Source organism: Miniopterus schreibersii (assembly GCF_964146895.1).
Source record: "Miniopterus schreibersii genome assembly, chromosome: 14".
Taxonomy (NCBI): Eukaryota; Metazoa; Chordata; class Mammalia; order Chiroptera; family Miniopteridae; genus Miniopterus; species Miniopterus schreibersii.
The window spans coordinates 21,428,756-21,441,412 of NC_138114.1; the positions used below are offsets into that span (position 1 = coordinate 21,428,756).

At 37.0% G+C, this 12,657-nt stretch overlaps 1 protein-coding gene across 2 annotated transcripts in view; it reads left to right on the forward strand.

The window, feature by feature from the left end:
- CTNNA3 (catenin alpha 3) overlaps positions 1-12,657 on the forward strand; it is a 1,199,527-nt gene that overhangs the window by 302,241 nt on the left and 884,629 nt on the right. For both annotated transcript variants that reach the window (XM_081158218.1, XM_081158219.1), the window contains exon 7: positions 544-747. In XM_081158218.1, the coding sequence (XP_081014344.1) occupies positions 544-747 (204 nt within the window). The remainder of the gene's footprint in view (positions 1-543; positions 748-12,657) is intronic.

Genomic DNA, 12,657 nt, shown 5'->3' on the forward strand with positions numbered 1-12,657 from the left:
TTGCTCAGTGACTTTGGGTAAAACAGTCTCAGTCTCACTCATCATTAGTTTAATATCTTGCTGCCCACCTCTTTATAGTATTGTCAGGATTTCATTATATATGTGAGAATATTATGTAAAAATGAAGTTCTATGTGAAGGTGAGTATTGTAAATAATAATATGCCATGACTGTATTAAGCATTCATATTGTTCTTACAACAGTTTTATGAGATAAGCAATGTTAATATTCCATCTTTACAGATCAGGAAGGTGAGTCTCAGAGTATGTAAGACCCCTGAGTTAGCTCACACTATTGGTGAGTGGGAAAGGCAAGACGTGAATATAGGCCTGTCTGAAATTAGAACTGATGCTCATAATTGAACAATTTTTGTCACTCATCTGAGTAATGATTGCTACATATAATTATACATGAACTGGGTGAGGCAGTAAAATGCAATTTTCTTTATTATCACATCTGAATTCTAAATGCGAAAACAATATTTAATATTCTTAAAAATAGGATACTATGAAATTCTAACCATCCAAATGTGTTTTTTCTTTAGAATTTAATTGTCTTGGATCCACTCACGGTGACTGAGGAGGAAATAAGACCATCACTAGAGCAACGTCTTGAAGCCATTATCAGTGGGGCTGCTCTGTTGGCTGACTCTTCGTGCACGAGGGATTTCCATCGGGAGCGGATCATCGCAGAATGCAACGCCATTCGCCAGGCTCTCCAGGACCTGCTTTCAGAGTACATGAACAATGTGAGTAACTGGTTCCCCCCATTCTGTACATTGGGTATGTGCTGGGTTTCTTTCCGTGTACAAAATGTGATCAATCATAAATGAAGTACTTGACTTTACATAGATTGTCTTTCTGACTGGATTCTGCTTCAGTTGCTCACAGAGGATGGAAGTGAGAGAGGAGTTTCTAGGGATGGAATCCAACCAGAAGGTTCTTTACATATGATTGCTTTGTTTGAAACAGTATATAAATATTAATTGAAGAAGGGAGCTAGGATTGGAGAAAAGAACCTGGAGGTGACATCAGTGAAAGGATAGAGAAGATAAAGAAGGCGAGTTTCTCGGGCTAAAGTTGGTGCATTTCTGTCAGAATTTAGACAGTATGAGTAAAGGAAAAAAATTGCTACAATTTTTGAAGGTATAAAGAGCTCATGTAGCTCAGATGGCTCTTAACCCTTTTCAAAGGTTGACATAATGCCATAGATTTTTGGCAGTTTTAACTGCCTTTCAGGAATATTAGAAATGCTGCCTAAATTTAGACAGATGCAAAAATATTTGTTTCAAGGTCTTTTTGGTTTTGCTTTTTATATATTCATATATGATATATTAATTCTACATATATATTTACATTCATCCGTGGGGTATTTATCAGTAGTCTTACATTCCAGTCTTAGTGCCATTTTTAAAATGAAGGAAGTCTTGAAGCCATTGTCAATTATCTACTGATCAGGAAGCCTTTTTCAAACAGTAGAGCTCAACGAAATGAAAGGTTTGTAATGGAAATGTTTTGTTGATTGGCCTTATTATAAATGTAATAATTGAAGGGTTCTGAAGGAATGTTTTGAAAATTATTAATTTCAAAGCATATAACTTTTTTGGGGTGAAACTGAAGAATTGGGATTGTTCAGTATAGATAAATAATTTATGTGAATAATTGATATGTGCTAAAATTAGTGAGTTTTAAGGACTTTTCAACACATTTGATGTATCTCCATGTTCTTAATATTGGATGGGTTTGGCTCCTGACCAACAATCTCTTGCTTGTCAAGAAATCAAAGTTGTAAAGTAGATTTTGTTAATAAGAAGAACATGTTAGTAATGTTATGTCCTGCTTCTGAAGCTAGAAGCATGTAGTATATACTTAGTTAAAGATTTTTTAAGGGAATGCATCCATTACAAGAAACTCAGATCACATTGTATTGGAACTCCTTCTCTCCTGATCTGTGAACTATATTTACCTTGATAGATCAAAATAGACTAAAGTTGCATATAAGTTTATCTATAAGTTATAAAATTATATATTCACTTTACCAAACATGAAGTTATTTTATTCTTTTAGATACAAACACAAACAGATGCATATGCACACACTCACACACATACCTAGGCAAGGATGGCTACATAATTGTGGAGCCCAGTGCAAAATGAAAATGCAAAGCCTGTTGTGCAAAAGCAGGGGGGAGGGGGAAACGCGATTTCCTTTATTCACAGTTTCAATTGACCTGAGAAAGGTTATTTTTATTTGCTATTTAATGTTAGGTTCTCTAGAGCATAGGGATACTTGTGGGCCTGACCCATTACCCCAAACCACCCTGACTTGTGCCAAGAACCCTACCAAGAGTGAAGGGTGGCAGCAATCACTGGGTAGGGGAACAGGTGGCTGAGGACCTGTCCCTGGAAAACACTGAGAAGCCGGACTGCATGCAAGTCTAAGGTATATGCCTCATTGCCCCATAGGACTTCACTTATATACACAAATTCAAAGGTAAGGCTGTTAAGAATATCAAGACTGTGGTAGCAGAGCCTTAAAGGCAAAGGTAGGCCTTTTGGAGCATAGGTCCCTGTGCACAGTCACAGGCCCCTGAAGTTGGTTCTGTACATAATAAACTTATATCACATAAAAATAGCAGTGACTTTATGGCTTTCTTCCACTTTGGCTTAAAAACTATTTGGGTTAAAAATTTTTCTGACCAACGGCGAAGTTATGGGAGCATTCTGCCCTGGGTGCAATCATTAAGAAGGTGCACTGTTTCTAGAAATTTATAAATGATAATAAAACCAACTAAAAGTTGGTCCAGTTTATATTATCACCCTGCACACCAACTAAATGTCACCGATAAAATGTTTTTCATAAAATCTTTCTTTTTCTCTAAGTTCTAAACAATTGCTGTGGTTATTGTTGTTTTAATAATATGCGTATATGATTCAAATGAGCACATTTTTATGATTACCCTTTAATAAACTTTATAGTCTTTGTAGATTGAAAAAGTAGATTCCAAATAAACAGTGATGACACAGTAATTGTAAAGACAAAGAATTAGAAATAGAGTTACTTCAATTCTGTTCTTTTATGTGATCACTTGGAGTTTTGTTTTTAATTTAAAAATTGTGATAATGACACTGAATTGTGAGGGGTAATGTTTTTGTTAGGTAAATGTAAACTTCATGCATGAAATATTTCATTGAATTTGAATAATAACTTTGAAATTTATTCTCCTTTCGAAAATTGTCTATCACTTTGAAGTTAAAGAACAGATCAGGAAATGAATGGTTATTACTCATTATTACTGAGTTGTGATTTTGTTTTATAGAGCAGAGAGGTGTTTAAAAAGTACGTACTCCAGATATCAAATATGCTAAGCCAGGCCCTGAAAATACATTTGTACTTTCCTATGTCTTATTGCTCTTTTACTTAACGAGGATTTAATCTGAGGTTCAGTTTCAAGGACTTTTTGTCAAGTACACAAAACGTATGTTACTAATATCCTTCTGTTAGATATTTTCATTTTAAAACAAAACAAGGTAAGTTCTGTGTTAGAAGAGTAAAGTGGAAAGCGACTTTTTCAGTTCTAATAAATAGTTGAGATCAAAGGTAAGTAGCTTTTTTTTTTTTTTAGCTTGGCCAGATACTTATCTTAATGTTGACTTTTTAAGGGTAAACTTAATTGTAGGAATCCAAGTATTTCTGGGTTATTTAATTGATTAGATTGCATTACTATGTATACTTAATGGAGGTTGCTTTCTTCTTTCTTTCTGCTTCCCTGATGTTTCCCCCTTCCTGCAAAGGAGTGCAACACCCCCTGCAATGCCTGCCCTCCTGGCATATCCCCTGTTAGAGCTCTGATCCCAGATGCAATTCCTGTTCGCGTGTTGCCTCCTCCACTAGATGGGAGCTCTAGGGGAGCAGGGACTGTGTTCCTGGCCCTGAGCACAGAGCCTATCAGGTAGCGGGTGCTCGGTAATTATTATTTGGATACAGGTAAATTGAATTTAGTGCATACTTCTTCTCAGTCTTTTAAATTAAAATGACAGTGTGCCTGAAGCAATTACTTTGAAGTTTATTTATTGTATTTATATGATAACTGTGGAGAAAAGATGGAGGGAGGGCTCATGGTGAGAACAGGGAGAGAGGGAAGAGCACAGAGGTGGGGGGGCTGCTTCTTTGGGTGATCTAAGTATATTTATGTATTCTTTTCTCCTAGAGCATAATGTTTAATACTTGTTGAGGAAGGCTTTTTTTTTGGAAATGAAAGACATTGTGTGTGTGGGTTAATGTCTGGTGATCTGTTGTTGGTATAGAAGTTGGAGTGGGAGGAACTAAATTTATGTGACAGTGGTCCATGTAGTCAGAAGCCCATTAATTTACACATCATGGTAACAGTTTATTGATGAGTACAACCAATTAATAAAAAATATAAATTTAGAGTATTATGAAAAAGCACTCCAAAAGCAGTGTAATAGTTTCTTGTCATGTAAAAATGCAGAATTTTAGGCTTAATCCTAGTATCTGACTGAGCCAATGAATATTGGAATTAAAAGCAGGAACCAATCTGGAAAATGGGGGGTAAATTTTCAGAACGTATTTCCAGGTTTATTTTTACTCTGGGTTTATATCATAAGTGATGCTTCTCTATAGCTGTTTCATCATCTTTTATGAAAGGGAATGAACTCAGATCTTGCTTGGTTCTCTCAAAGATTTTAGGACAGCTCCTGTAATTAGGTCTTCAACTTCCTAGTTTTAGGAATGTTGCGTCTCTTTTGTTGGACCTGGTTTGCTTTTCCAATTAGTAGCTTTTGTAATTGAGCTATATCGATAAAGTAAATACTTGATGATAATTCAGATACAATAAAGATAATCATGAATACTTAAAGCAGGAGTAATATTTATCAAAACCTATAGGTCTTTTATGTGAATGTGGCTTCAAGGCTTCAAATTTGCAAGTCTGTGGAGCTCAGAGAAGTGGGAAATAAATGCGGTTTATGTTTTCTTATCAGACTCAGTTCACATGACCAATTTGAGTGTAAATAACTTTACCTCCTTAAACAGATCAGTAAGTCTCAATCATTTTTTTCACTGACGGTATTGTTCAGTAAGTTCATTGTCTTCTCACATTGGTAAGAAGCTAGTAGGAAATGAGACCAGATGGTTCTATAACAGATAAAACAGACAACCACTTAACACTATAAATGATTATATATGTTTTCCCTAATATTTTTTTTCTTTTAAATTTGTGTGTGTGTATGTATATGTGTGTGTGTGTGTGTGTATATATGTGTGTGTATATATGTGTATATATATATATGGTGTCCCCAAAAATATAAATATACTTTTAACAGCTTATTTCTATTACATTTTGTAAAATGAAATGTGTTTTAATAAACACTGCCTTCAGTGTATATACATTTTTGGGGACACCCTGTATATATATATATTATATGTATTATGTATATAATTTAGTTCTTTATTGCCACTGTAACAAATTACCACAAACTTAGTGGCTTAAGTAATGCAAATAATTATTTTACAGCTTTGTTGGTCAGAAGTCTGACACAGTGTCCCTGGGTTAAAAATGAAAGTGTTGGCAGGGCTGCATTCTTTTCTGGACACTATAGGGAAGATTCCATTCTGAGCCTTTTCTAGCCAGCTTTCAGAGCCACCTGCATTCCTTGGCTCATGGCCCTCTTCCTTCATTCAGAGCCAGCTACGTCACATTTCTCTGACCTGGCTTCCATCCTCACATCTCTTTCTTTGACTGCAGCCAGGAAATGTTCTCTACTTTTTAGGACTCCTGATTATATAGGGCCCTTCCAGATCATCCAGCATAATCATCTCATCTCAAGGCCCTTAATCTTAATTACATCTGCAAAGTTCCTTTGCCATGTAAGGTAACGTGTTCACAGGTTCTGGGAATTAGGATATGGATACCTCGGGGAGGTCCGGGACACATACTAATACCAGTCCTCCCTAGTCTCTTCTGTGGAAGTATCATCAATCCTTGCATTTCATATCCATTTTTAGTTAGTATCCCTTACTCACTTTAAGCTCCATGCTGGCAGATCAGATGCCTGTTTTATTTTCTGTTTTATCTCAAGCCCCAGGCACAATGCCTGGTATTTAGAAAAAGCTGAATTGTATTTTTGAATAAATGAAAGAATAAATGAAATTATTGCATTTTGTATTTGCCATGTCATGCAGAAAAGGCTTCTCTGACATGAAATGAAATGAGTTCCAAATATCTAGTAAATTTATATGATGAACCCCCTGTTATGAAAGACCTGTTTTGGCAGGGTACAGGTCTCCTCTAAAGATCAGTGTGAATAACTGAAACAAAATTTTCTCATCACTCTCTGCATTTGGACCCCCATCTGGTCATATTCCCAAACCGGATTTTTACTTATTAAAGAATATACTCCAGAGGGGGTTGCAGGGCTGGGTGAAAAATGTGAAGGGATTAAGCAAGCAAGCAACCAAAAAGCAAACAAAATTCATAGACACAGACAACACTATGGTGATAACCAGAAAGAAAGGGGGGTGGGGGTAGGAGAAGAGAGTAAAGGGGGGATAAATGGAGATGGAAGGGGAGTTGACTTGGGATGGAGCACACAATACAATATACAGATGATGTTTTATAGAGTTATACACCTGAAACCTATATAATTTTATTAATTCAATGAAAAAGAAAAATACTCAGAGAGCATTCTGAATTAGAGAAAGTTTAACTTTTGTCTTTTAAAAGTTAGAAGTATATTTTTCTAAGATATTCCTGCTGATTTTGTTATGCTTCCGGTATTGGTTAGGTCCGGTCCATCTTCTCTGATTTGCAATGTAATTAAGGAATTCTTCATGGGGATCGGGGAGAGCAAGGAGGCCCTCTGATGAAGGAAGGATAGTGGGAAATCAGTTGGTTTTAAATGGTGGTATTTCTATAACTGGTGAAAATATAATTGGAAGTGAGCGGTCCTCATGCTTTAGTTCTACGAATCAGCAGACATGGATAGATTTCTGAGGGCAGTTTGAAATTATGCTGATGTGCTTACGTTTGGATGTCTTGCTGGAGAGGATTTCCAGGTGACGTAGAATAATTGGTGAAGTTAGCCCTCAGATCAGTACTTTACTATAGAGGGATATTAGAGAGTTGAGCAAGGGATGGCTCTGCTAGTGTAAATGAGTCAGGCCTGGACCGCATTCAGGGACTAGTTCCCACTTTTAGACCTCACTTGACCAATGTTTTCTTTCCCGAGTATCTTATGTTAAAGTGCATTGTTGGTTCTCATTATATATTTGTTAAGTGAATAGATAACCAAATGGAATGTCTTGTTATTCAGAGTCCTGTTTCATTTGTATGTCTTGGGTTTAATGCATTTCCTATCTTGGGGAATTATAAAGATTCAATAAAGCCAACAAAGATACGTTACGGGATTTTTCTTTCATATAAGGCTTTCACTTCTTTCCTGAAAATCAATTTTGGAAATAATTTCAGCCTTATTTCTCATGATGATAAGGTAAAGCAGTTAGAATGATCTATATGCAATAACTCTTTGAATACTAGAGATAGGTTAGAATTAAAATTCTAAAGATGTAAAGGCAGCTTTCAGATTTATTTTCTTTTATTTCTTTTTTTCTTGTTTTGGCATGGACTGCATATTAGAATTAGTCCATTATTGGATCAGGGACACTGTATTAGATGCTTTATACTTTTAAAATCTTAAATTTTTCCATTACACTACAGTGGTGGCTGGCTCGCTTTCAAGTGGTAGGTTATGTTTTTCAGTGTATAAATATCTGGATTTTATAATCTCAGCCAACTGAAGAGAAGTAAATAGTATCCTCTATCAGTTTGTGTAGTAGTAGATATGGCAAAATCAGAGAGATGAACCAGACTCAGATTAGAACATGAGAGCAAAAATTCAAGAGGATATAAAGGAATTGTGAAAATCAAGGAGACGAGACAGATATTAAAGCCAGGATATAGGAGCCAAGAATTCGACAAGAAGGAAGGAATTGAGAGACATAATAAATGGTGGGGTCTGGTTAAATGGACGCAAGTGGATCTCTTCTTGCTTGCTCTTCTGTTTCTTATTTAAGGACTAGATATTGGGCAGGTATTGAAGTCTATGAATTCTTCTGGAAAAGAGAGCATAATTGTTTTAGCTGTTAATTTTCTTAGCTGCTTTGGGGTCTAGTCTTATTCCTCTTTTAAAGGTTCCTGAGTTATTTGGTTGATTGATTTTTAAACAATTATTCCAAGCCATTCTTGACAAGCTAGCTTTGGAGTTATTAAGTCTGGCATAGAATGTCCACTTTGGGATTGAAGAGAGACTTGTGCACTGTACATTCGGGAAAAGGAGGCCTCTAGATTCCTTTGTTGGGGGACTGGACTCTACTCATAGATCTTTCCCTTGTGCTGTACTATTCTAATCTCTCTTAAAAGTAACAGTTATTAGAATCCTACAGAAATGCCAGCTACATGATTACTTAATTAAAGTGGCAAGACTCCATGTAGAGAGCAATACACAGTGAAAGCCCTTGAAGTTTTTATCTTGTAGGCCAGAGAACCTAAAGGCTGAGAGTCTTTTGTCTTCATCTTTTGCCTTCCAGCAGAGAGAGCCATGATTTCTAGTATTTGTGGGGCAGGTCAGTCATTTACCTTGTGGATTGTTTCAACTGATACTTTCCCAAGAAATGGGGTCCTTTAATCCCCAGTGTTCAGGCACTTCTCATATAGTTCTTGAAAGTTCCTGCTATGTTTTTTTTTAAACATTGAACTTTGCCCAAAGCTCTTTGTTATATAAAAAGAGAAATAGGTTGAATGATAGAAATGACAGGAATAAGGTAGGACACATGAGTCTAGTCATGAAGTATTAGTTCAAACTTTGACAAAAAATAAGGGTCCTGAGCCTAGCACAGTTCCTTCCTAGGGGATATTAGAATGAAGAGAAAGATTGTTATCTTAGATCAGGCACCCTGGGAGCCAACTCTAAATAAAGATGAGCATGAAGCAGGCTTATTGGAGTATTTTCTTGGGAAGTACACATGTAAGGAAGTGAGGAAGGCAGGATTGGGCAGAAGGAGAAGGTGACTTGCAATAAAATTCCCAGCCATCCTATGGGGAGCCCTAGAGTTGGCATGACCCTTTTCCATTGTCTCAAATTAGACAGGACAGAGTCTTTGTTTCCCTGCATCTGTGAATCATTAACTGTGGGTCACACCTACGGGCAGTGTAACTTTAGAAAATGCAGCTCCCTGAAGCTGTGGGCAGTTCCTGGGAAAACAAAAGGCTGTGAGCCATAATAATTGCTGAAAAAAGGAATCTTGTAACCAAACCCAGGTTTGACTCCCTGCCACAATGAAAACCAAATTGTGAGACAGATGCTGTTGAAAGGAAAGAGGTTTATTCGAGTGCTGGCATCATTGAGAAGATGGGGAGACTCCTGTCCTCAACCCATCTTAATATTTCAGTGCAAGTAGAGGTTTTTATAAGAATGGAGAGGGAAGGCAAAACAAAGAGATCAGGGGGAAGCACTGTGGATGTGACTTCTCTCCCTGGAGTAAAGGGAGGAGGAGCTGAAGGGAAGTGTGGATATGCCACTTCTCTTGTTTCCTCTCCACGTTTTGATGCTATTTCTCTTCATACAGGAATTTGTAGATTTATATTGGATATGTGCAGGTCTTCATGGCTGGTGGCTGGTGCTGGGCAGCCCTTCTTCCATGGAGCAGGCTGTTCAAAGCTGTAAAAAAAGCTAGATGAGAGTGAAAACATAGGACTTTATTTATATACTCTAAAAAAACAGAGTTGGCTTAAGAAAATATAGAATACATAACCTTTATCACTTAATTGAAATGTTAAATTATGGTTAAAATCTGAGTGAAGCACCACAGAATCTACTATATCAGTTAATCACAAAAATAAAAAGGTTTTTATTATTTTTTTGGTGGGCCTTGAATAATGGAATGTTATCTTGTGTTAGCAACTATTGTCAGTATATTTGGCCTACCATAGTATTTAATTTTTCTGTTGGTAATGTTCAGGAAATTATTAATCCTATAATTTGTCATCTAAACCAGGATACTTTTGAGAGCCAATGTTTCAGGCCTTAATTGATTTACAAAAGGCATGAGTCAGGACTGTCCCAAGGAGACCAAAGTGTATGGTCACCTAGAAATTATGTGACTGTATTAAGTACTATAGATAAAATAATACATGTGAAGGATTTTAGGAAGAATTTAACACATTTTATTGACAGATTCTGTATTGGTCATAAAAGGTAGTTGAAATATAAAGTTTGGTAAGAGCTGTACTAAGTACAATAATAACACCAAGCAGGAAGTGGTTAACTGGCCTGGGGTCAATCAAGGAAGGCTTCAGAAAGGAGCAAACTCTTTTTTTAAAAAAATATATCTTTATTGATATCTTTATTGATATCAGAGAGAGGAAAGGAGAGGGAGAGAGATAGATAGAAACATCAATGATGAGAGAGTCATTGATCGAGCCTGCAACCCGGGCATGTGCCCTGACCGGGAATCGAACCCCGATTGCCTGGATCCTAGGTCAACGCTCAACCGCTGAGCCATGCCCGGCCAGGCAGGAGCAAGCTCTTATACTGGCTTTTGAAGCATGGGCAGGTGGAAATTCTAGAAAGGGTAAGTCTATGCAAAGGCACAGAAGCAGGAATCAGTACATTTGGTGTAGGGAACATAAAACAGTTCAGTTAGGATGAAATATAGGGGAAAGAAGAAAAGGTGGGATAGGAGACTAAGTACTGACCATTAATTTATAAGTAGGTTTTAAAAAAATATTTGATAACCTTATACTTTCTTTACTTTCAAAAGAGGCCAAATTTCATTAAGCCTATCTTTCTTTATGCTAATCAATTATGAGTCACTCATCGTATCACCTTAGCTGGGTTATCTTTATAAATCAATTTACATTTGTCGTACTGTGATTAATAGTAAGAAGTATATATTTGGTCCTTGCCCTATTTCTGGTGAAGAGCTCCTAAAGCCCTTGGAATTTCCTAAGTGGTGAGAAAGATCAAGGTATCTTTTGTTATGTTTATGAGGTGACAGTGGACCTAAGAAGAGGGGCTGGTTGCCAGGAGAACTAACTCCATGATTAGAAAATTTAGAACTTTCAGTACCACCCCCTTGAACTACCAGAGAGGAGAGAAGGGCTGGTTATTGAGTTCAATAAAAAATGAACCAGCCTGGCCAGGCGTGGCTCAGCGGTTGAACGTTGATGTAGGATCTAGGCAATCAGGGTTCGATTCCCTGTCAGGGCACATGCGCGGGTTGTGGACTCGATCCCCAGTCGGGGGCGTGCAGGAGGCAGCCTATCAATGACTCTCTCATCATTGATGTTTCTATCTCTCCCTCTCCTTTCCTCTCTCTGAAATCAATAAAGATATATTTAAAAAAATGAACCAATGATTTAATCTATTATGCCTATGGAATGAAGCCTCCATAAAAACCAAGGATGGGGTTGGAGAGCTTCTGGGTTGATGAACACATGGAGAAGTAGGGAAAGTGGTGTGCCTGGAGAGGACATGGAAGCTCAGCACCCTGACCCTATACCTTGCCCTCTGCATCTCTTCCATTTGGCTGTTCTTGATTTTAAAAAATTAGATCTGATAAGTAAAATGTTGCTATGAGTTCTGGGAGCTGCTGTAGCTAATAAATGGTTCCTGAGGAGAGGTTGTGGTGTTGCCAGTGGAAGTGGGGTTCTTGTGGTATGAGAAAAAGCATTTTTGGGGACACACAAGGTACGATGAGATCTGATGATAATATTTATTTGTAATACAAAAGTCAAAAAGATGCCCTTCCAATGTCCCATCTCCATTTTCCTGCTATGGAAAATTAGGGACAGAAATAGAGAAAATGTCCAGAGATCCTGTGCCATATTAAAACTTAGTTTAGTCCAGCTTTTGGAGAGCTTAGCTTGTGCTTCTGGTTGCTTTTCCTCTGTAACCAGGCTCCTGCCTGTAGCCTGTCTTTGGAGTCCACATGGCCAGCAGCAAGGTGACTGCTAGGGCCACATGGCTTCTATGGAGTGATCAGGCAAGGGCACAGGGCGAGTGTGGGTCATGAAAGAGAGAGAGGGAGGAACGGAGGGAGAGAGAAAGAATCTGTCATTGTTGGCTTTAAAAATGGAGGAAGGGGCCATTGTAGAAGCCACTAAGTTTAGGATAATTTGTTCAGCAGAAATAGAAAATTGAAATCCTATGTGAAATGAATTCCTGCAATTATATAATAAACATAGATATATTAAGTATGAAATGTGTATTTAAATATCAGGAAAAGGCAATCAGAGTTTTATAGAAATACCACAATATTGATTTTGAATGTGCATATATATCGCACATAAGATTTAACAAGAATTAATTAAAATGCCTTAGAACCATTTAATGATGTAAACACCATGAACTGTTGTGGTTGTACACAATGGAAAATTATGATTTAGCTTACTTTCTGAGCCAGATCTTTCCAATGGAAATATTATGCAAACTAGAATAATATGTGAGCCACATGTATAATTTAAAATTATCTAGCAGCTACATACAGTAAAAGAAACAGGTAAAATTAATTAGAATATTACTTAATTCAGTATATGCAAAATAGCATCATTTCAACATTTAATCAATATAAACATTACA